The sequence below is a fragment of the Rhinopithecus roxellana genome, chromosome 19 (assembly GCF_007565055.1).
Source record: "Rhinopithecus roxellana isolate Shanxi Qingling chromosome 19, ASM756505v1, whole genome shotgun sequence".
NCBI lineage: Eukaryota > Metazoa > Chordata > Mammalia > Primates > Cercopithecidae > Rhinopithecus > Rhinopithecus roxellana.
In genome coordinates this window covers 47,168,406-47,192,942 of record NC_044567.1, presented here as the reverse complement: position 1 = coordinate 47,192,942, position 24,537 = coordinate 47,168,406, and the positions used below count along the sequence as shown (strand labels likewise).

At 49.3% G+C, this 24,537-nt stretch overlaps 1 protein-coding gene across 10 annotated transcripts in view; it reads right to left on the bottom strand.

Annotated features, from left to right (window-relative positions):
* Positions 1-24,537, bottom strand: part of GAS7 (growth arrest specific 7) — a 299,071-nt gene that overhangs the window by 9,078 nt on the left and 265,456 nt on the right. For all 10 annotated transcript variants that reach the window (XM_030922603.1, XM_030922610.1, XM_030922613.1 and 7 more), the window contains 6 exons: positions 24,164-24,279; positions 21,149-21,223; positions 15,207-15,285; positions 7,228-7,356; positions 6,059-6,182; positions 239-318 (listed from right to left, as the gene is read on the bottom strand). In XM_030922603.1, the coding sequence (XP_030778463.1) occupies positions 239-318; positions 6,059-6,182; positions 7,228-7,356; positions 15,207-15,285; positions 21,149-21,223; positions 24,164-24,279 (603 nt within the window). The remainder of the gene's footprint in view (positions 1-238; positions 319-6,058; positions 6,183-7,227; positions 7,357-15,206; positions 15,286-21,148; positions 21,224-24,163; positions 24,280-24,537) is intronic.

The following is a 24,537-nucleotide window of genomic DNA, read 5'->3' as shown; positions in this document are numbered from 1 at the left end:
AGGATGTAGCCATATCCAACCCAACCCTGCCCACGTCCACACAGCTAGGAAGCGCTGGAGCAGAGATCTGAATCCACATAAGCTGGCTCAGATTGAGGTTTTGACCCCAACACTGAAGTAGGTTTGATGACCATCTCTAGGGTCACTCCACCCCATCATCCCCGTGCCTGCCAACAACCACCGAGGGCTGCTCTGCGTCAGCCTCTACCATCATGTCCACACATCCCTGACCACTTACCAATGTGGTGGTCACCATCTCTTCAAACCACTTGGACTGGGCCTGGTTGTAGAGGTCCACACAGCGCATGAGGTCATCTCCTGGAAAAAAGACCACAGTCACCATCATGATGCATCCTGTCCCCACCATGACTCCGTGCCCCACTGCCAAGCCTTCTCCTCCCACTAGGGTCACGGTGGCCACTGGAAAGTTGGAAAAGGGATGGCAGTAGGAGTAGGAAGAAGAAAGCAGAGCCAGGGAAGGAAGGGGGCAACCCACCCTCATGAGAAACCAGCTCATGTGGTCCCCTGAAGCCTGACCCCAGATACCAAGGATTCAGGATGGTGGTTCTCACTCTGTGTGTGTGTGTGTGTGTGTGTGTGTGTGTGTGTGTAGGGTATTCCTAGGACCCCCGATCCTATCATGAGCCCAAGAAATGCTTCCCCCTTCTCTAAAGATGGCAGTTTTATTTTACACTGGGGAGTCCTGATTGGTTAAAACATGTCACACACAATTTGGTACTAAGAAGAATTAAGGAAGATAAATTTGCAGATCGTGTGTGTGTGTGTGTGTGTGTGTGTGTGTGTGTGTACATGAACACACTGCAAGATATCCTTCTGAAGCACTCAAGAATGCATCTGTAGTTCCAGTCTAAAACATGCACTGAAGCAGCACACAACAGCTTCAGGAGAGTGGCTACCTTGGAAAACAGAGAAAGGCCGAGTGGGCAGGAATCAGCTCCTCCTGTCGCATTTTATGTCATCACAGAAAGATCTGAGGCAAACGTAACTATCCAATATTTATGACCACTCTATTACTTTCTGTTATCATATGTATGTCTGGAACATTTTGTAATTAGGAAGAAAATACACTGTGGAGTAATTGCAAACATTACTAAGGGTATCAGCACCTTGGAAGCTTGCTACACAAATCACCGTCTGTGGAACAGTGGCACTTGTATCCCCTGGGGTCGGCTAGAAATTCAGAAACCCAGGACAGATCCGAGACCTACTGAATCGGAGACTGTGTGTTTACGAGAAGCTCTGGTAATGCGTGTGCACACGGCAGGCAGAGCAGCACAGCCCTCGTGCACAGCTTTGTCTCAGTGTAGCTTCCTGATCTGCACAGGGCTCTAGCAAGAGGAGGGCATCATGGTCTTTGCTCGAGATGGAAAACGCTCATGAGTGAACCCCAGAATGAAGTAATTTTCTCTAGTAATTCTAGAAGCAGAATGCTAGAGTGGAACTTAGGAATCTGAGTAGAGTCAAAGTTACTCCTGTAGCATCATCCTTGTGGCTCATAGGTACTCTGATAGGCAAGTCAAAGAGAAGAGGGAAGGTTAGGTCTCCATACCCAAGGCCAAGCTGCGAACCATTTCACTAGCTGTGCCACACACCAGGTGTGCCTTGAGTAACAGAGCCCACACCAAGGCATTTATTCATTTTGTTCTTGGTCCAAGGCCAGTGACTGGACCCCTGATCCCAAGAGGCACTGACCCAGAGAGAAGAAAGTGGATACTGCACTGTAGAATGTATTTTTCTTTCTTTTTTTATTGAGATGGAGTCTTGCTCTGTCACCCAGGCTGGAGTGCAGTGGTGCAATCTCAGCTCACTGTAACCTCCACCTCCTGGGTTCAAGTGATTCTTCTGCCTCAGTCTCCCGAGTAGCTGGTACTACAGGTGTGCACCACCACCCCTGGCTAGTTTCTGTATTTTTAGTAGAGACGGGGTTTTACCATATCGGCTAGGCTAGTCTCAAACTCCTGACCTTGTGATCTGCCCGCCTCGGCCTCCCAAATGCAAATGCATTTCCACCAAGAGCTCCTGCCTGGCCGAGGAGGAGGGTGGCGTGCTGCTCTGTACACTGTGAAACTCCCTGAGCCCTGTGTGTCCATCCTGATTTTGAGAAAATGCTTCAAGAACTTCCACAGAATCGGGAAACAGAGTAGGTGAAGCGGGCTGTGCCTTCTCTCTATGGCAGCCCAAGAGCTTGAAAGTGGACCTTTTTGAACAGTATTGGTTAAGACCATGGATTGTGGGACAAGAATGCCTTTGTTGTCATCCCAGCTCAACTACTTATTAGCTGTGTAATCGTAGACAAGTCAGTTAACCTGCCCTTGCCTCCGTGTCTTCATCTGTAAAATGGAGATAGTGACTGTACCTTTACCAAGTTGTTATGAGGAATAAATATGTCAATATTTGTAAAGCACTTAGAATAGAGATGGGCGTAGAGAGCCAAATACTAATATGGGCTATGGTGGTGATGAAGATGACAACGATGATCCTGATCTCTGAGGACCTGACGTCCTTCCTTCTAGAAGCCTTGGAAAAGATCAGGAGGAGGGAGGAAAGGAACAGAAGGAAAGAACAGGTGGCATTTCCTAAGCAACAGGCTGTTCAGAAAAATGGCGACAAGCAGGGTCTCTGGAATGAGAGGAGACTGAATTTTGGCTTCACCGCTCCACCACCGTGTAGCTCATGGAAGATTCTCATTTTCTCTGCCGTCAGTCTTCTCAGTTGTAAAGGGTATAAAAATACCTCCCTGCAGGGGGACTGTGCTGATCAAAAGAGACAATGCTCTAAAGCATGGAGGCTGGCCACAGCGATCGCTCAGAAGAGGTGGCATTTTTCAGAGTTAGGTCTAAGGACTGTCACTTTCATCACAAAATGATTCTGAACTACAGGAATGAGACCGTATTATCTGAGGACAATGCAATAAAACTATGTTAAAAAAATTAGCAAGATTAGAAAATAGCAACAAAGCCCTTGCTTGTAAACATGTAAAGATTTTCTTTGAAACAATTCTTGGCTCAGAGATTAAATGAAAACCCAAATAGCAAAACATATTGAAAATAGCAGAAATAAAACCACCACAACTAAGAAACTGTGGAATATGGTTAGACCACCAGTGTAAGGAAAAATAAATGTCTGGTGGGTTAAATATTTCACTGTTTTCTTTTCTTTTTTTTTTTTTTTGAGATGGAGTCTTGCTCTGTTGCCCAGGCTAGAGTGCAGTGCTATGATCTCGGCTCACTGCAACCTCTGCCTCCTGGGTTCAAGCGATTCTCCTGCCTTGCCCTCCCAAGTTGCTGGAATTACAGGCACACACCACCACACTCCAGCTAAGTTTTGTATTTTTAGTAGACACAAGGTTTCACTATGTTGCCCAGGCTGGTCTCGAACTCCTGACCTCGTAATCTGCCCACCTGGGACTCCCAAAGTGCTGGTATTACAGGCATGAGCCACCGCGGCCAGCCTTCACTGTTTTAAAAACAAAAACAAAAACAAAAACAAAACCAAAAACACCTGAAACAAAAAAAAAAAGTAAGAAAAAACCCTCTAGGTGATTAAAAAGAAAAGATCTAAATCAGCTCCAAAATCTAGGCTTCTTATGGGAAATATCACTGTACAGAAAAACGGCAACAAAAAATAGACAAGCAAAAAAAAAAAAAAAATTACAAAGAACAAAACTAAAAGACAAATGACAATCTAGGAAAAATATCTGCAATTAAAATGACAAACGGGCCGTGCGCTGTGGCTCACTCCTGTAATCCCAGCACTTTGGGGGGCCGAGGCAGGCAGATGACGAGGTCAGGAGATCGAGACCATCCTGGCTAACACAGTGAAACCCCGTCTCTACTAAAAATACAAAACAATTAGCCGGGCATGGTGGCGGGCGCCTGTAGTCCCAGCCACTCGGGAGGCTGAGGCAGGAGAATGGCGTGAACCCGGGAGGCGGAGCTTGCAGTGAGCCGAGATTGCGTCACTGCACTCCAGCCTGGGTGAAACTCCGTCTCAAAAAAAAAAAAAAGACAAACGGCTCATCTCCCTGATAGATAAAGAATCTATGGTCAATGGGGAAAGGATATAAAGGATATGAGTTAGTCAGTTCACAGAAAGTACAAAATGATTTATATGTATATTTTACATACTCAACCGGCGTTATGGAGAAAAGCAAATTAAAAACAAAATATCATTTTCCTCTCTCACTAACGATTTCAAATCTTGGTAACACACAATGTTGATAAGCATTTAGAGAACAGGCATTATTCATAGATGCTGTTGATGGGTGCTCTCTCTGGAAAGCAATTTGGAAATATCCATCAAGATGAATAATACCCTTTGACTCAGCATCTATATTCTCTCTATATGCAGATCTGGTCTTAGGTACACACAAAGATGCAGGTACAATAACACAGCTTCACTGGCTGGCAAGCACTCGGAAACAGGCTGAGAGTCCTAAACCTCAATTAAGGGAATGATGAAATAAATTTGGGTGCAACCATACAATTAGACACTGGCCAGCCATTAAAAAGTTTGATATGCATGAATGGAAGGGACAAAAAGATTTATAGAAATGAAAAAGAGGTATTTCCGAGAAGTTCAGAAGACAGACTATATGATCAAATTTATATAAATTTAAATATTTAAAAATCAAAACACTAGGAAGAGATGGTGATTATTTCTGTGAAGAGCATTTTATATTCTTGTCTGCTGCTTAAAATATTTTGCCATGTACCAATACTGTTTTTGCAATATCATTTTTTTTTTTTTTGAGGTAGAGTCTCTCTCTGTCACCCAGGCTGGCATGCAATGGTGTGATCATAGCTCACTGCAGCCTTAACCTCCCGGGTTCAAGCCATCCTCCACCTTAGCCTCCTGAGTGGCTGAGACTACAGGCATGCACCACCATGCCTAGCTAATTGTTTCAATTTTTTTTTTTTTTGTACAGATGAGGTACTATGTTGCCCAGGCTGGTCTCGAACTCCTGGGCTCAACTGATTCTCTTGCCTCTGCTTCTCAAATTGCTGGGATTACAGGTGTTAGTCACTGCACCTGGCCTACAATTTATTTTTTTAATAACTAAATAATTTAAACAGATCTCTTCCCCTTATGTGGCCCCCCTTCTCTCTACCAATAAATATATTGTGCCTTCTATTTATGGATCCAGTAATTTATTATTGTGCATTATAAGATCTGTATAAAAAATGTTATCCTTCTATTACATTATTTTTTATTGACCTATTTCTATCCTACCTTATGTAAGGTGAATGCTTTCTTCTATAATGAAGAAATTGTAACAGGCTCACCAGAAATTGAGGTGAAGAGTGTTAGACCAAACTCTTAGCACTATGGCACACATTCTAATTCCAGAGTTAACATGCGTGTCCTCTCGTGCAGTAAAACGTGGCTTCCTAGTTACTGAGGTTTTCACTGCTTTCTACCAGGCCTTCTCTTCCTCTTTGTGTATTAGCTAACTTTTACCACTAGGTGGAAGCAGAAACCAATTCATTGCGAGACTCCTTCCAAGAGACTGAAATCTGGTTATTTCTTTAAACAAATTGTCAGCCTCTGTTCCCAGGGCAGGAGCCCATCCCCATAGGTGAACCTTGAGAGCATTGCTTCCTGGGGAGGTGGGCAGCTTGGGTGGGCTGCGCGCTTCTGTGGGCTCTGAACAGGGACAGGGCCCTGAGCTCTCAGTGCATGAAGGAGTTTGTTCACCTCCTGGTCAGAGATCTGCGGCTTGGGCAAAAATTAAAAAAAATAAAAAAAATTAAAAAGCCATGACCAGGCAGACAGTAAGAAGTCCAGCCTCTACCATGTCCCAGAACTAGCCTGGCCTGTCTCCTTCCTCTGATCCCCAAAGTCTCTTCCTTTGAGATCTCTGGGTGTGGGTCAGAGAGGAGAGAAGAGGGGGTACCTCCTGGGAAACAAGGTCAGTCATTTCCCCACTGCAGTCTTGCAAAGGAGAGATGCATCCTCCCTGGTCACCCCATCTCCTAGCCCCATGCCCTCTCCTTCTGGGCGCACTGACCAGGCCGGGAGGGTGCCTGGCACTCACCAGCCTGTGTGGACTTCCTCCGCGCCTTCTTGATATCCTCCTCTGTCTTGTTGCTCAGCTTGATCTCCAGCTGCTGGGTCTTCATCTCCAGGTCTCTCTGCCGCTCTGTGAGGGCTTTCCGGGCCTGGGATGCAAGGACACAGAGAAGCTGCTCGTAAAGCTTGGAGCCAGTGGGCCTCCTGGGCCACGCAGTCTAGCTTCCCTTTAGAGCCCTTTTACCCCTTGTTTGTGCGGATGATGCCACAGTGGCCCAGAGAGGCCCAGCAGCCAGAGTGGTGCCACCCAGCTAGGTAGAGGCTACAACCTAGCTCTTTTCATCCTTGCCACTTCCAGTGACATCGGGGCTCAGCCTACATCAATCTCTCAAATCACGTTTTTTTCCCCTGATGGAACCTGCATACAGACTGGGGACCTAGGCAGTCCTAAAATCACATTCCCTGTGCTTGGAAGGGACCACAAAGGCCACCTGTGCCACCTCCCTGTAGTACTTCATAGGAGGTAGCACCAGCCTTCCTGTTCCGGAGCTGGACACACCTTGACCCTCTCATGCCCCTCACTCTACTGCCTTTTCTCCAGGCCACCACTGGCATCTCTGTGGCCCTTGGGTGGCGGCAGCTGACTGGGTCCAGGGTGTCCCAGTATTTTGAGCCCCCTTCTCCTCTCTAAGGCACTGGGGGCTGAGAATCAGTCCCTGGGGCATGCTGTCTTCCCTCTAAGGTTGAACATCAGCTCCCTCGAGGCGAGACCACCCAGGACTCTGCATCGTCCCTGAGCAGGAAGGAGAGCAGGAAGCGGGTGACTGAGTCAGGAGGACTCTGCCCAGTGAGGCTTAAACATGGGCCCCCACGTGAACCAGCACCAGCATTGCCAGTCTCGGGGTTTAATTGGTCGCCTACAGCCCCTCGACCGCCCACTGCGGCTGCAGCCTCTCCTTGCACCCCTGGCCCTCTGGGTGGTCATTCGAGCACCACGGGGAGGCAGCTCCATCTACCCTTGGATAGGTGGAGTGCTCAGGTGTGGGCACAAGGCTTGGACATCCCCCTATTCCCCTACCTGGGGACAAAGACTCCGCCTTGGCGTATGGAGCCACTGCTGGCTTCCCAGTCCCCCACCCTCTTCCAGGCAGCCCCTGATGCGCCTGCCCCGGCCCAGCGTCCTGGGCCTCTCACCTTCTCCACTGAGGCATAGCGGCTGGCGAGCTGCTTGCGAAGGTCGGCAATGTGGTGGTCACACTTTTTCATGTCTTTCTTGAAGTTCTCACGAAAGTTCATCAGGGGCTTCTCTACCTCGCTGTGAAGCTGTTGGGAGAGTAGAGAAGCACGCTCAGGACCCAGGATGTCAGCTGTAAGCCAGTGCAGGGAGGAGGGGTAGGAGGGGCGCCCCCACTTCCCCAGGCAGGTGAGGATGAGTCTGGGGCAGCGACCTGGCAGGAAGGTGAGAGACACCCCCTGACATGTGGCTGCCTATCAGGTCTCAGTTTATACAGGTCACCTTAGCTCAGGAGGCCCCAGCACACGTGTCTATAGGATAAGTGGTTAGCAACTAGAGCCTTCTGATTTCCCCATCTGTTAATTCCTTTTTTCTGGCTTCTGCAGCTTGTAAATTTTATTTTTAGAATTTTTTACTGCCTATATTTATGGTTTATAATGTGTTGTTTTGAAATATGTATACATTGTGGAATGGCTAAATCAAGTTAATAATCAATGGGCCGGGTGTGGCGGCTCACACCTGTAATCCCAGCACTTTGGGAGGTCGAGGCAGGTGGATCACCTGAGGTCAGGAGTTCGAGACCAGCCTGGCCAACATGGCGAAACCCCATCTCCACTAAATATACAAAAAAAAAAAAAAAAAAAAAGGAAAATTTAGCTGGGCGTGGTGGCGGGCACCTGTAATCCCAGCTACTTGGGAGGCTGAGGCAGGAGAATCACTTGAACCTGGGAGGTTGTAGGGAGCCAAGATCGTGCTGTTGCACTCCAGCCTGGGCGACAGAGTGAGACACTCTGACAAAAATAGTAATTATTTTGATATTATTATCAAAATAATAATAACAACAACAACCTCACACACTTATTTTATCCCACAGCTTCCTGCACGGCTTTGTTCTTGTCTCTCCCTTATTTTCCAAACTGAGAGCTTTCTGGGGACAGAAACCACATCAGCATCTGTGTCTCCAAGCACTTAGCACAGTGACTGGGGTATGCAGCTCCAGTAGAGAACAGTCGAATGAATGCCATTCAATTAGAGGTCTCAGGTCAGTCCTATTTATCCAACATCTACTCCATGGCAGGTGCTGAGAATACAAAGATGAGCTAGACAGGGTCCAAACCTCGAGGAACTGATGGTGGAAACTCCTGGAGGCCTTGCTGGAAACACAGTGGCAACTCTCCCGCGCTGCGCTCATGGAGTCATTCTCAGCTTGCTGGGCTGCCTGGGACACAGGCACACAGGTTCCCACCAAAGGGAACTGCCCTGTATCCCAGGGGCCAGAGTAAAGGGTTTATGCTGCCAGAAGAGCTGGGTGGTGTCAGGGTTTTAAGCTTTTTTCTTCTCTTTCATTCCTTCCCTCTTTCCTGCCCCACCTCCCCCTTTAAAAGAACTTCTCCTTAAAATGTGTTCTTTTTGGTTGTGAGCATAACATTTATTTCGTAAGAAAACAGATCAACGGGACCTGCTGTGGTCAAAGGCAGGTGGCACCCTAGCCCTGTGTAGCCCTCCCACCCCACTGCCTGGAATCAGGCAAGTCTCTTCAACCTATGCCCATCCCACCACCACAAATCCACCTCCACCTGTCTCAGAGGTGTCTCCAGGGAGCGCAGCTCAACTTCCCTGGACAGATGATATCCCAACGAGGGTCCTGTGACTTCTCTCCTCTCCCTCCTTGCTAGGTTTTTGCTGTACAATATCCTTTTCTTTGGAGACCGCCAGGACATAGGTGTCCTTATTCTAAGTAACTGACTTACACGGGGCTGGGAGCGCCAAGCGGGCAGGGGCCTCATCTAGCTTGAGCACTGCTGTGCCCAGTGTCTGACCTGGGCTGGTGCAGGGTGGGCGCCCCTTTTGTATTTGTAGAGAGAATGACAAACTCTTCAGAGCCCAATCCCCTGGGTGACAAGACAGCTTTGTCGCTGGATGGCCTTCAAAGACTAACAGAGAACTGGCCATCCAAACACCTCTCTCCTCCTCGTGTTAGTTGAAAATATGTCCTACTATTTTTTTTGAGCCCCTGGAACCTTCCTTGTATAGGAAAACATCCCCATCTGGTGGCAGTTTGCAGGATGCTACAAAAATCTTGAGAGCTTATGAGAATAAATAAACCCCCTTCCCAGGTACACAGGTTTGGCATTTGCTGAGTAGGAAGAGCTGTACGACTCCGGGAATCTGGGAAAGTCAGTTCAGCCTGCTGACTCAGAAACTCTGGGGTCTCTAAGGATGTGGAAAGCAAGTGATTTTCAGACTTTAGTATGTCCAGGAATGACCTGGAAGAGTTTTCAACATTAAGGTTTCCTGGACCCCAGCTCCAGGTTCTGTGGTCTGGGGGAAAGCCCACGAACCGCCAATATACCAAGAAGCTTTTCCCAAATTCAAATGACATTCTGGAAATGCGACGCTGCTATCACAAGTGATCTGATTCCATAGATGAGGATGGCCAGAATCTCCATCTCTCTACAGACATCAAGCTTTTTTTTTTTTTTTTTTTTTTGAGACAGAGTCTCGCTCTGTCACCCAGACTGGAGTGCATTGGCGCGATCTCGGCTCACTGCAAGCTCCACCTCCCGGATTCAAGCAGTTCTCCTGCCTCAGCCTCCCGAGTAGCTGGGATTACAGGCACCCGCCACCACGCCTGGCTAATTTTTTTTTGCATTTTTAGTAGAGATGGGGTTTCGCCATGGTAGCCAGGGTGGTCTTGATCTCCTGACCTCGTGATCCACCCGCCTCGGCCTCTCAAAGTGCTGGGATTACAGGCATGAGCCACTGCGCCCAGTCGATATTAAGTACTTTTTAAAGACATAATTTTTTTTCCTTTAAAATGGTTAGGCTGGTATCTTTAGTACTCTTTCTTAACTTTTAAGCATCTTTGTTGAACCGGGAGTCAGAAGTCCTTCCTGGAAGTGTGTCCTTGCAGACTCAGGCTGGCCTGTCATGGGCCCATCAGTTTTTCTTTCCAAAACTCTCGCTCTCTCTGCTTCCTTTTCATCTCACACATCAGAAGAGAATAAGAGAAATTCCAAGTTGGTAGGAATTTCAGACACTGTCTAGTCTGATATTTGTCAGACGGTATGCGGCCGAGAGTTATGAAATCGATTTAATGGGCCGGGACCAGCTTTTTGGGTGAGAACAGACCAGACTTGAACAGAAAATATCAGAGTACATTTTAAGTAGGAGGATACTGTTTCATGAAACATTTGTTTCAGCTGCAGATGTGTGTGAATGTCTTGTGTGCAGATACCGGAGTGGACACCTACAGATGGGGTTCCAAACGTTCATCTAAAATGCATCATTGCTAAGTCACTGTCAAATAAGTGTAAAGAGACTGATGTGGTCTGAATTCTTCATTTTGTATGTGAAGAAATAAAACCCCAGGCAAGCTAAGTGACTTGCCCAAGGTCACAAAGGTCACAGAGCCTTGTTAGCGACAGTACTGAGATACAACTTATATCTCCTCACTCCTGTCCCCTAAATCTTCTGATGGAACGCACAGCCTCTACTGCATGAGATTTTCTACCAGCAGAAGGAATTCTGCTATTCTCCCATCTTCAGCAGGAGCCAGGTGTAACTTCCTTTGTATACAGCACTCTGATTTTTTAGTAACCTGTTGCTGTTAGCAATGGCTTGAGCTAGTGGACCAGAAAAAACAGAAAAATTGCTGTAACAGAATTGCACTTCTTTTTTTTTTTTGAGATGGAGTCTCGCTCTGTCGCCCAGGCTGGAGTGCAGTGGCCGGATCTCAGCTCACTGCAAGCTCCGCCTCCCGGGTTCATGCCATTCTCCTGCCTCGGCCTCCCGAGTAGCTAGGACTACAGGCGCCCGCCACCTCGCCTGGCTAGTTTTTTGCATTTTTTAGTAGAGACGGGGTTTCAACGTGTTAGCTAGGATGGTCTCGATCTCCTGACCTCGTGATCCGCCCGTCTCGGCCTCCCAAAGTGCTGGGATTACAGGCTTGAGCCACCGCGCCCGGCCTGCATTTCTTAAAGAGCTTTTACCCCTGACACAGAGCATTTGGAGCAGAATTTCAATAAGTCTTTTGGAGCAGACGTTAAAAAGGATTTTCAGCATATGGAGCTATATTATTCATGGCAGTCAAATAAATCCTTGGAGGCACTTTCTTCTCAAGGAATCTCCATAAAACCACCAGGCTGCTGTGATGATCGCCTGAGGCCACCAACACTGACCGAAAGGCTGGAAGCAGCCAAGAGCCTCTTGTAGCCAAGTCTGTTTTGCATGATGGGTCTTTATGAGCTTCCCGTCAGCTGAATGGTGAGGTCCCCCCTGTGTCCTGAACACTAACTTAAAAATGCTCTGAGCGGCCGGGCGCGGTGGCTCAAGCCTGTAATCCCAGCACTTTGGGAGGCCGAGACGGGCGGATCACGAGGTCAGGAGATCGAGACCATCCTGGCGAACACGGTGAAACCCCGTCTCTACTAAAAAATACAAAAACTAGCCGGGCGAGGTGGCAGGAGCCTGTAGTCCCAGCTACTCGGGAGGCTGAGGCAGGAGAATGGCGTAAACCCGGGAGGCGGAGCTTGCAGTGAGCTGAGATCCGGCCACAGTACTCCAGCCCGGGTGACACAGCGAGACTCTGCCTCAAAAAAAAAAAAAAAAACAAACAAAAAAAAAACAAATGCTCTGAGCATTTGGTTGTCCGGGGTCAGTCTGCACCAGCCTATTGGCAATCCCTGGAAGGGCAGAGGTTCAGAAAGAGGCTGTGTTTTCAATGCCATTGGTCTGCCAAAGAGGGGGTGTTGCTGGAAGAAAAGCTCTGGGGACCAAGTCTCCTATTTGCTCACTCCTCTCCTTTGCTTGCTCTGTGACTGAGCCCACGTGGCTGTGTGACCACGGGCTGTGATCTCACCCCACCTCTTCTCACTGTGAAATGGGGACGCCATCTCGCACGGTGGCTGACGGCAATGAATTAAATCCTGTGCACAGCCATCCACACCACTTACGTCACCACTACCCGTCAGAGAGGGTTTTACCACCTGTTGAGTACTCTAAACAATCAAGAAATCAGGGGTCCTGCTGATGGGGAGTAAATGCCACCAAGATTCCTGGGGACCCAGCAGGTGACCTTTCCAAAGCTCACAGCTTTGGCTCCCAGCCCCACCCCATCACAATGGCAGCCCGCCCAGGCATCTTGCCAGTCAATGGAAGTTTCCGCCACAGCAGAGAATGGAGCTGCTGGGGGCTCCGACAGGAGAAGGGAGGCCTTGGAGGAAAAAGCTACTCATGATCTGCTGCTGAAAAATAACTTGCTGTTTTGGATGTACCGCAGGAAAAAGACCCTTTCGTGGAGTTCCCTTCTCTGCCAGGACTTGAGTAGCAATTTTCTTGTGAAGCGCTTGGAGTAATGAGGTTAGTTAGCGTGCCTTCACTAGCTGGGAACTGTCACTCACATCTGGGTGTCAACTCGGTCTTGGGGCACACTAAGCCACGGGGAGCTGTAGCAGCTCTGTTCCCTCTTCCTACCCAGCTCCTTAGAAAGTCCTCTCACGTGTCTCAGTCATCTGAGTCACTCATTCTGCCTTCTGTGTGCCGAGTACCATCGTGGGGTACGTTGTATGGGATCCCAAAAGCAGGGAATTGCAATTGCAGTGGGAACGGCACAAGGAAAGAGACAGGACCAGTGAGTGTTGAACATGGAAGCCCCAGGAAGGAGCAACCATCTTTGAGGGATGCTACCTTCAAATGATCAAGGATGTGTTTAAAGAAGGGAGACTCAGAGTTTAGGCAGTTTACCCTGCTGTGTCTGACTAGTGATGATGGGAGGGCAGAGGGAAGAGAGAGGCGGCCAGGGTCACTGGGATGGTACACTCTGAGAGGTCCCTCTTCTTTTTTTTTTTCTTGAGACAGAGTCTCACTCTGTCACCAGGCTGGAGTGCAGTGGCATGAACTCGGCTCACTGCAACTTCCGCCTCCAGGATTCAAGAGATTCTCCTGCCTCAGCCTCCCGAGTAGCTGGGACTACAGGTGTGTGTCACCAAGCCCAGCCGATTTCTGTATTTTTTTTTTTTTTTAGTAGAAATGGGGTTTCACCACGTTGGCCAGGATGGTCTCAGTCTCTTGACCTTGTGATCCGCCCGCCTCGGCCTCCCAAAGTGCTAGGATTACCGGCGTGAGTCACCACACCCAGCTCCTGTTGCTTTAAAAGGCAAGACTGTTAATGGGTAGCCCCACCAGTCACGTACACTTTAGAGTGGATTATTTCACTGAGAGATTTAGTTTATTTTTCATCTAAAAATTAGCTGAGAGTCAGACAGAAAACCCGGAGATATGTGCCAGGAAGTGGGGAGGGGAGAGTCACTTGAAATCTTGAGAGAAAGGAGACCTGAAAAGACTGGGGGTGGGGCGGAGATAGTCAGAGGGCTCCGTTCACTCATGACTCAATAAGAAAATATTTATGAGGCATCTACTATGTGCAAGGCACCATCCTGAGCCCTGAGGATAGGAATAGGACAGAAACACCCTGCCCTTGAGTCCTGGCGCTAGTATCTTCAGAACTAAATGAAAGAGGGACCCTTTACGGCCGGGTGTGATGGCTCACGCCTGTAATCCCAGCATTCTGGGAGGCCGAGGGTGGATCATGAGGTCAGGAGTTCAAGACCAGCCTAACATGGTAAAACCCCATCTCTACTAAAAATACAAAAAATTAGCCAGGCGTGGTGGTGGGCACCTGTAGTCCTAGCTACTCGGGAGGCTGAGGCAGGAGAACCCAGGAGGTTGCAGTGAGCTGAGATCGTGCCATTGCACTCCAGCCTCGGTGACAGAGTGAGACTGAGAAGGGGAGGGGAAGGGAGGGAAGGAGAGGAGAGGGGAGGGGAGGGGAGGGGAGGGGAGGGGGAGGGGGGAGAGGAAAGGAGGGAAGGAGGGAGGGAAGGAAGGAGGGAAGGAGGGAGGGAAGGAAGGAGGGAAGGAAGGAAAGAAGGAAGGAAAGAAGGAAGGGAGAGAGGGAGGGAGGAAAGAAGGGAGGGAGGGAGGGAGGGAGGGAGGGAGGAAGGAAGGAAGGACTCTACTTGTTCTGAAATTTTGCAACCACCACAAATTAAAAAAAAAAATTATTCCTTTGGCATAACCTAATATTTCCTGACACTAGGAAGAGACAGGACATGCTACTCCTTTCCTCTGAAAGCCAGGCAAAAAGCAAGCAGGGCTTCATCACTCAGGGGCTGCCCTGAGAAACCGGGGGGTGTGTTAAGGCCTGCTCCCAATGGCTCCCAAGAGCCGAATGTTAACTTTTCAGGAATTCTGTTTGCTGGTTGTTAAACACAGCCATTATCAAAAGGAAATGATATAAACTTATAATTGAATTAATTATATTAAAAACAAAGGTCATAGGCCAGGTAGAGTGGCTCATGTCTGTGATCCCAGCATTTTGGGGGTTAGAGGCAGGAAGACTACTTGAAGCCAGGAGTTCAAGACCGGCCTGGGGAAAATAGTGAGATACCATCTCTACAAAGAAATAAAAAATTACCCAGGCGTGGCTGCATGCACCTGTTGTCCCAGCTACCTGGGAGGCTGAGGTGGGAGGATCATTTGAGCCCAGGAGGCTGAGGTTGCAGTGAGCTATGGTCATGACCCTGTACTCCAGCCTGGGCAACAGAGTGAGACCTTGTCTTTTTAAAAATAACAAAAAATGAAAAACCAAGACGATCAATACCCAGCACTTACCGCCTCCTAACTACACTTTACTATTTCCCATGCTCTCGGTGGATACTGATGGTTATTTGTGCTACTGTATCTGTATAAAAGCACCATCTCATGGTGAGCCACTGGGCATGTCTTCCCAACTCCGTATTCCGTGACTTCATGTTGATACGTTGAAGTTGACACCAGGGAAAATGGCAAACAGGGCAAACTGGAGAGACAGTTGTTAACTGTTTTTCAGTACCCCAGTGTGTAAGACCAAAGGAGAGCGGCTGCAGGGAGGGGTTACCTTGGCAGAGAACTTGAGGTGAACTTCTGCTTCGTCCGCCAGGCTCTTCTTCACCTGGGCCCACGCCTCGCCCAAGGAGCTGCAATACAAAGACCATGAGACTCAGGTCAGAAGCCAAAGCCCTTCCTGAGGCGGGACGGTGGGGCTCCACCCCAGGTCTCAGGGAGGTATATGACAGCTGAGAATGCGGATGCAGATGAGGCAGAGGCTGGGCAGAAACCAGACATGAGCATCACGTTTCAACTCACAGGGTCCGATGAGCCACCAAGGTCCAAGAGAGCTCACCTTACCTCTGCAAGCTAAGGAAACAGACTGTGGCACACAGCCCAGTGGCGGGGGATTCCTAGAAATCCAGAGGCTCACAAGGACCCAGGAAGGTGCAGGAGGCAGGTATGGGGACATTCCAAAGCCTCAGCTGCAGTGAGGGCCTTTATCCCTGGGCCATCACTGTCCTAAGAGCTTTCACATCACCCCTCCCTGGTTTGCCGATGAGGGGTGCAAGCATCTGCTAATAAATCAAGGAAGGAAACAGGGTCTATTCCAGGGAGAAGCTCTTTTAGTTTGTTTGTTTGTTCCTTGAGACAGAGTCGTGCTCTGTCCCCCAGGCTGGAGTGCAGTGGCGCGATCTTGGCTCACTGCAACCTCTGCCTCCTGGGTTCAAACAATTCTCCTGCCTCAGCCTCCCGAGTAGCTGGGATTACAGGAGTGCGCCACCAGGTCTGGCTAATTTTTGTATTGTTAGTAAAGACAGCGTTTTGCCATGTTGGCCAGGCTGGTCTTGAACTCCTCAGGTGAGCCTCGGCCTCCCAAAGTGCTGGGATTACAGGCATGAGCCACCGTGCCCAGCCAGAGAAGCTCTTTTCAAACACAAGGTACCATGCAGCCCTGCTTATGGGAAAAACCCCAGCTGCCTGGCTTCCAGAAGGGGCAAAGATGGACTGTGTGGGTCCAGTGACCTAGATGCAGCCACAGGGCAGAGAAGGCTCCCACTGCCATTCTCGGAAGCACGGTCTCCTCTAGCACTGCTTCTCTAGCTGTGAGCCCTGATGCGGCCCACAGCTTACTAGAGAAGGTCCAAGTCCTCTTAGCGGCATCACTTCTCCACTCCAAGGAGGGGCTTCATGTAGAAGAGATCGCCTGAAGTCCCTAAGACTTGCCAATGCAGGCCCCAGGCTACATTCTCTATGATTTGGAGCTCTTTAACCCCATGACCCTTCCAAATGATACCCCTGCTTTCTTGCTCCCAGCCTCTTCAACACAGCCAGTAAATTCAGGCTGAAATGTTCCGTTGACTTAATATCATCCAAAAAGCCACTTCCCCCAGAGAATTCATTAAAGTCGAGTGGCAAAAGCTGATTAAAAGACAGCATGTGGGGAGGCTTCTGGGTCTAGAGCAGAGCAGCCAGCAGCAAAGAATTGCCCAAAAGAGCACAGCAGATCCCTCTGATGGCTGGCCAGGCCTGTGTGGTGGGTGGTGCTGGCTCAGGCCGAGGTGGGTGTTTATGGGAAATGACTGCCTGATTTTATCTAGGAGTCCAGCAGCAAAGAAAGGTCCCCTCAGTGATCCTGGCAGGGGAAGCCACCAGAGAAGCATTGGAGTATGAAACGGGGCAATCCAAGCTGTTGACAATTGTCTCTGCCTGAAGGGCCTGAGCTCCAGGAAGCTGTGCTGGGGTACACCACACCCTCTGGGTGGCTTGGGTGTCCCACCTGATTCAACAGGTGGGTAGGAGGTCCAGGGGTGGCGGGAGCAGTCCTGGCAGTTACACAGATCAGCAGAGCAGAACACAGAGTTACACAGCTAGGGTCGATTGACTGCAGCAAAGAGGTTAAGATATTTCCATGGGGGAAAACAGATGATCTTTTTAACAAATGGTGCAGAGACAACTGCACATCCATAGGAGGAAAAGGAATCTTGGCCCTACCTCACGCCATACACACAAATTATTTCAAGATGCCTCCTAGCTCTAGGGTGAAAGCCAACACTATTTGAAACATATGGAGGCTGTCCTGGGAGGAGTGGGAATTGGATTAAAGGGAGGTGCGAGGGGTTTGCCCCTGCAGCTGAGCCACCCACAGCAGCTGGCAGGAGGTATGAACAAGAGTCACAGAGTCAAAAAGGCCCTGGGCAGTGCCCAGGCTTTGTATGAGCACATGCATCTTTCCACAGAGCTGTCAGTCTACTGTCAGCAGAGCACATGGCAGGTAAATGGCCCAGGGACAGCCATGGTGGCCTGAGAATGTCATCTCTGGGCAACTGGGAGGAAAGGAAGAACCACGGTTTTCCACCCAACACAACGTCCTCAGCTCTACCTCCAGGCCGGGCACTGCTAAGTGGGAGGACATCTCTCCAGACATTCAGATGGACCCCTCTGAGCCAGTGCATCCTTGATGAATGCCTCCCTGCTCTCCAATATTCCAGGCTCTTTGGAGTCATGTCACCATTTATTAAAAAGCTACTTACAAATTCATTCGAAAAGAGATTTTTCATCTGATAAACAGTTAATGAAAAACAAAACAAAATATGAGATGCATCTCTGTTCCAACATATAGTTTGAGGCACGCCAAATCAAAATGCATGTTGTTGTCATGACCGCCCACTAGGAAAACCAAAATCCCATTTCCTTTCCACACAGGAGAGAAAAACTAAAGGCAGAACAAACAGCCGAATTCTGCTTATTTACCAATGTGCACATATCCTGTGAAATCTAATTTGGACAGAAGTTGAACTGCAAAAGCCACTCCAGCCTCCCTGAGCAGCATCTTCCTCAACTGCTCCAAATTTCTAGACTCCTGCTTTGCTTTGAAAGTCTTCAAGGAGATGGGGTTAAATGTCCAAAGCTGTGTGTAAATGTAAATCAGTGTCGTTGCACACTGTATGTAGGGGGCTCATGTGTTCATGCTCCAGTGCCTGCTATAGGAGTGTGTGCATGGGGCTGCTATGTGGGCACACAGGGTGAGGAGTAATGTGTACATCTATGGGGCAGTGGCCCTGATGCATGTATGTGAGCTTGTGCTGTTTGTCTCTGTATTTGTCCGTGCATGTGTGTACAGTATGGCAGTGTGGTCCTGACTCACGGAGCTGGACTGCTTGGGTGAGGAGCATATGCTGTGCGTGTTGGCCAGGACACAGTGTCCTTGGCAGCAGCCCAGGCCGGAGAGGTGGAAGCCGGAAGACTCCAGAGCGGCACAGTAGTTGCAGGGCACGAGGAGACTTAGGAAAGCCCCTTCCCAGGCAGCAAGAGCTGCTCCTCTATGTGCTGCCTTCCTGCCCCATTTCAGGCCCCGTGCACGGAGCAGGAGGAGGCCAGGAATGAATTAACCTCATTTACATCTGTGGAAGGGACGCTGGTCTTGCTGGGCTGCCCTGTGGTCTGTGGCTGGTGGGGAGGGTGAGAACCATTCCAAGGAGGCCGCCTGGCTGCACAGCCAACTCATGTGGAGGGCTTAATCAAAGCCACATTTGGGCTGGCAAAATCTCAGTCCCCTGAAGGATTTCAAGCCATGAAGGCAGATTTGGACTGGTGGTTGAACATCACGGCTCGCTGACAACCACAGCCGTCCCACAATAGAATGTCTTCCTTCCTCGGGGGTTCACTCCCCCTTGGAGGAGGAATTCAAACACAGACCAGCACCAGAAGGAGGTTGGAAGAGAGAGGACCTCTAGGGACCTTTTCAGCTCTAACCTCCTAAGAGTCTTTGTGTTTTTACTGAGGTCAAATTCATGTAACATAAAATTAACCGTTTAAAAGTGAACAATTCAGGCGCATTTAGGACAAGACCGAATCAAACACCCGTTTTGTGAGTGCAACTACCACCTCTATCTAGTTCCAAAACATTTTCGTCACACTAGTATGGACTAAAGGTTTATGTCCTGCCAAAATTCTTAGGTTAAAACCCTAACCCACAATGTGGCTGCATTTGGCAATGGGGCCTCTAAGGAAGTAATTAAGGTTAAATGAGGTCATAAGGGTGCAGCCCTGATCTGATAGGATTAGTGTCCTTATAAAAATAGACATTGGCCAGGCGCAGTGGCTCACACTGCAATTCCAGCACTTTGGGAGGCTGAGGCCGGTGGATTGCCTGAGGTCAGGAGTTCTAGACCAGCCTGACCAACATGGTGAAACCCCATCTCTACTAAAGATACAAAAAATCAGCCAGGTATGGTGGCACATGCCTGTGGTCCCAGCTACTTGGGAGGTGGAGGTTGCAGTGAGCTGATATCAGGCCATTCCAGCCTGGGAAACAGAGCAAGACTCTGTCTCAAAAAAAAAAAAAAAAAAAAAGACATCACAGAGCTCTCTCTCTGAGTACACACCAAGGAAAGGCTGCATGAACACACAATAAGAAGGCTGCCATCTGCAACCCAATGGGAGAGTCCTTACCAGGCACCAACCCTGCTGACACCTTGATCTTGGACTTCCCAGCCTCCAGAGCCATGAGAAAATAAATTTCTGTAGTTTCAGCCACTCAGTCTGGGACATCTTGTTGTGGCAGCCCAACCAGATGAATATACACCCCAAAAGGAAACCCGGTAGCCCCTAAGCAGTCACAACCCATTCCCCTCCTCCTTCAGACCCTGGCAAGCACATGACAATCCACTTTCTGTTTCCATGGGTTTGCCTGTTCTGGACGTTTTACATAAATGGAATCATACACTATGAGACCTTTTGTGCCCGGCTCCTGTAACTTAGCAGAATGTTTTCAAGGCTCATCCACACAGTAGCATGTATTAGTGTTCCATTCCTTTTCATGGGTAAATAATATTCCATTGTCTATCCATGGATATCCATTGTGCATACACCACCATTTGTTTATCCTCTCATCGCTGGGTGGAACGTGGGTTGTTTCTACCTTTTGGCTGTTATGAATATTGCTGCTCTGTACATGTGTATACGTGTATTAGTTTGAGTGCCTGTACTCAATTCTTTTGGGTATAAACCTAGGAATGGAATTGCTGGGTCAAATGGTAATTCTATGCTTAGCTTTTTGAGGAACAATCAGATTGTTTTCCACAGTGGTTGCACCATATTCCATTTCCCCCAGGAATGCATAAGGGCTGAGACTTTTTTACCCACTAGGAATCCTTCTGTGGCTGGGAGGGTTGGGTTAAGCTTCTCCCAGCCCAAGTCCCACTCACCAGTCACAGCATTAGTGGGAAAGGAGCCTGTGCCTCAAGCCCGGAGGAGAGAGCTCCAGACAAAGGGGCCAGGTACAATACCCTGTCATACCCAGCTTCCTCCCAGCCTGCCCCTAGAGAAAGGGGAGCTGGAGTGGGCATCTAGAAGCTGCTGCCCAGCTAGCAGGGGTCAGATCAGAGGGGATTCTGACATACTCCAACATCTGGAACATGGCCCTTGGTCACTAAAGAGAAGACAATGTGGAAGTGTCTTTTTTTTTTTTTTTTTTTTTTTTTTTTGGAGATGAAGTCTCGCTCTGTCGCCCAGACTGGAGTACAGTGGCGCGATCTCGGCTCACTGCAAGCTCCACCTCCTGGGTTCACGCCATTCTCCTGCCTCAGCCTCCCAAGTAGCTGGGACTACAGGTACCCGCCACCACACCCGGCTAATTCTTGTATTTTTAGTAGAGATGGGGTTTCACCATGTAGGCCAGGCTGGTCTCAAACTCCTGACCTTGTGATCCACCCGCCTCGGCCTCCCAAATTGCTGGGATAATGGGCGTGAGCCACTGCGCCCGGCCGCAAGTGCCCTTTTGAGTGTGGACGCCCACACCTTCAGTCACGGGTGCCCTGCTTGGGCCATGGGCACACATCTTAAGTCATGAGTACCTACCTGAGCCACGAGTGCCCACCTTCAGCCAGGCCTATGGAGAGCTCCCCATCCAAACTGGGGCCATGCCAGTGAGCAGTGATGAGTGGCTGATCCCCCTTCCTCAGTGACCCCCCCATCCTCCCCACTCCCACCTCTCTCCTACCCACTCACCCTTCCTCCTGAGAAGCCAAGGAGTTCTGAGACAGCTTAGCTAAGTTCTTCGCATAGTCTTCTTCAATCTTTATCCTGCAACGACAGCAAACCCAACACACATCAGCTCTCCAGTGCCAGATGGTGGATCTGCCCTGCTGCCCTGCACACCTTAGCCGTGGAAAGGAACCCACTAGACCATAAGCTCTGAGACTGCATGACTCTTGTCTGTCCACCTGACATGTAGTACGTGCTTAATAAATACTTGTTGGATAAACGAATGAACAAAACTGTCTGGACCTCCATCTCCTCATCTGCAAAGTAGGTTATTTTCTCCTGTCTCCTAGAGCTGTGAAGACGAGAACTGGCGTTTACACAGTTCCCAGCACAGAACGGGAAACATAAGACCCCTGAATGAATACATGAATGAAGGAAGGAATGAATGCTTGCAACTCATGATGGACTACCAGCAATACCCAGTGCTGTGCCCTCTCCCTTCCAGCCCCAGAACTCCCAGGTGGCCTCGGGCCCTCAGCAGCAGAACAGAAGATCTCCCTACTGTCTCACACCCCCAGTGCCTCTGATTGTCAAGCCTGCTGGGTGCAAGTATTTCCATGGAAACCTGGCAGTGCCCAGGGCTGCAGGTAGATTCTATTTCCCTGGAGAGGAAAGTCGCCTTGGATGTAGCTTCCGGCAGGCAGGCCTTTGACACATTTGCAAGGCAGCTCCCCAGGGAGTGCCCTGTATTATCTGCCACGTCGTGTTAAGCATGTTGTCAGAGGTATTGTTCGCCACCTAAGTGGTCCTCTGGGCCACAGTGGGAGACAGAGGAGCTATGCTTATGCCAACCAGAGCTGGCCAGAGCCCAGGATTCAGAGAGCCCCTGGTCCATCACACAGCGAACAGAAAAGCTCCAGAGGTGCTGGGACCACAGCATTTGCTTCCCAGCCGCTCAAGCACCTGGCACCCAAAGGGTACGATGATGGAGAGAGGGCGGTTGACAAAGCCTGGCGGTGGCATTCCGAGTAATAATAATTGCATGACTTGGCATCAGGAGACTCACAATCTCGTTCCTTCTTGCCCTGCTTTTCTCTCACCTCCACCTTCAACTAGTCTCTAGGTCCTCCTGAGTCTCATTCCAACTGATCTGCCTCAGTCACTTCCTCTCCATCCCCCTACCTTCACCCCCAGACTGTGGCCAAGAGAGATCTGTAGAAAGTAAATCTATCCATGCCACACTCCCGGCTCCTCAATGCCGACCGCACGCACCAGACACACGAGGTGCATACGCTGTCTGCCTCCTGTGTCTCACCTCCAGGACCAAAGCGTGCGTCACCTCCACCTCTGCCCCACTTCCCGAAACCAAGACCCCAGCAAACCAGCCAGCACCTGTCCTCGAGCCAGGGAGGCTCCCAACTCTGAGCCTCAGCTCTCACCTCTCCTGGCACTAAAAGGCCTTCCCAAGATCCCAAGGTGGATGGTGTCTGTGTTTTCTCTAGGAAGCCCAGAATGTCCTGAAATGGCAGTTTCCATTTATTTGCTAACAAGACGTTGTTATGGAAATATAAACCATAAGCGTGTTCAAGCTTTGGCTTTTGCAGCCAGTTTCCTATTTGCGTGTTTTATACCATTGTCTTCTCAAACCCAAGCCATGCAACCTCTCCATTTCCCACCAGTTTAATGGGTCATAAAATAAGGATCTGATTATACAAATAATCAGGCCCTTATACAAATAAGTAGGCCCTCTGTCTACACCCATACCACCCTGAACACATCCGATCTCATCTGAAAATAGGCCCTCTAAGGGAAAGGGGTGCTTCAAAACGCCAAAGCATTAGGGCTTGATTATGGCTGTTATAATTAAAAAGGAAAATTTTTGGTTGGGCGCAGTGGCTCACACCTGTAATCCCAGCACTTTAGGAGGCTAAGGCGGGCGGATTACCTGAGCGCAGGAGTACCGAGACCAGCCCGGCCAACATGGTGAAACCCCATCCCTACTAAAAATACAAAATATTAGCTGGGCGTGGTGGTGCACGCCTGTAATTCCAGCTACTCCAGAGGCTGAGACAGGAGAATCGCTTGAACCCCGGAGACAGAGGTTGCAGTGAGCCAAGATGATGCCACTGTACTCCAGCCTGGGTGACAGAGCAACACTCTGTCTCATAAAGAAAAAAAAAAAATAAATATTTTTAAAAGATATTGCGATTTGCTATAAATATTTCCAACTCCAGATGGGAAGTGTTGTGTGTGTGTGCACATGCGTGACAGGTGGGTATGTGTAGGTGTGTGGGTATGTGAGTGTATGCTGAACAGGACCTCAGAACTTGGAGAGAGAGAGAGAGGAGGAAGGAGATAGAGAAGGAACTTCTCTTTCCCTTTGTAGATTTCTCCATTTCCATTGGGCTAAATTTATTGTTTCTTCATCTGTGTTGCCAAGCTCTTTAGACAAAACACTGTTACAATCCCTGAGGCAGGGATGGGGTAGGAGGAGGGCTCTACATCTCCTGCCCTGGAACATAGGTTTTGGCTAATGATGAATTGAACTCTAACTTTCCCCCCATTGGTTATGGTAAAGGGCAGTGCTTCAAATGACGGCCAGGTACATAAGTAAAGGAGTGAAGAGGTCTGCGGGAGAACACAGTACGGAGTGGTGGAGACTGCGGCAAAATGAGAACACGAACACACACCCCCCTCTACAAGAGTAGCTGCTACTCAGCTCCAGCCAATCGTCGTGTGAGGGATGTGGAGGCAAACCTGCCAACGCTTCTGTTCTTTCAAGGTGTGCAAAATATCCAGATTTTACTATGAAATCTACCCATGTTTTTGTGTTGGTTCAAATATTTAAAAACATTGTATCGGCCAAAGCTACACATCTGTTGACCAGATCTCTCCCAGGGGCCATGAGTTTGCCACCTGGTGCTAACCAGCCCAATGCTGAGTGTGCAGTGCTGAGTCCTGTGCTGTCGCCCCCTGGCCACAGGGCCCCCGGGGAACACTGGTGCCAGGCCCCAGGGCTGGGAGGGGCCCAGGCTTCACCTTTCCCGGATGAATTCTGACATTTCCTTCTGCATTTGTTTGCCTTTCAGCTGTTTCTGGAGCAGTAGTTCAAACCCAGCCACAGTGCCGTTGCCTTGGGGGTCCTTCTTATCAGCCTGCAAAGGAAGCAGAAGCACAAGAGTTTAGGGCAAGTCTGCATCTGGAGCCAGGGAGAGTGGTGAAGAGAGAGGACAGCTCCCAGATGTGTCTGGCAACCCAAGCCCAGCACAAGACATGGGAACAGCTGTCTCTGCTGCCCTAACTCGGATGTCTCTCCTGGTGCCCCCTCTCCCAACAGTGCTTTCTGATGCTCAGGCTCTTATAGTTGCTGTATCCCCACATCCAAGCCCCTTAACTCTCTCAACCTGGGAACT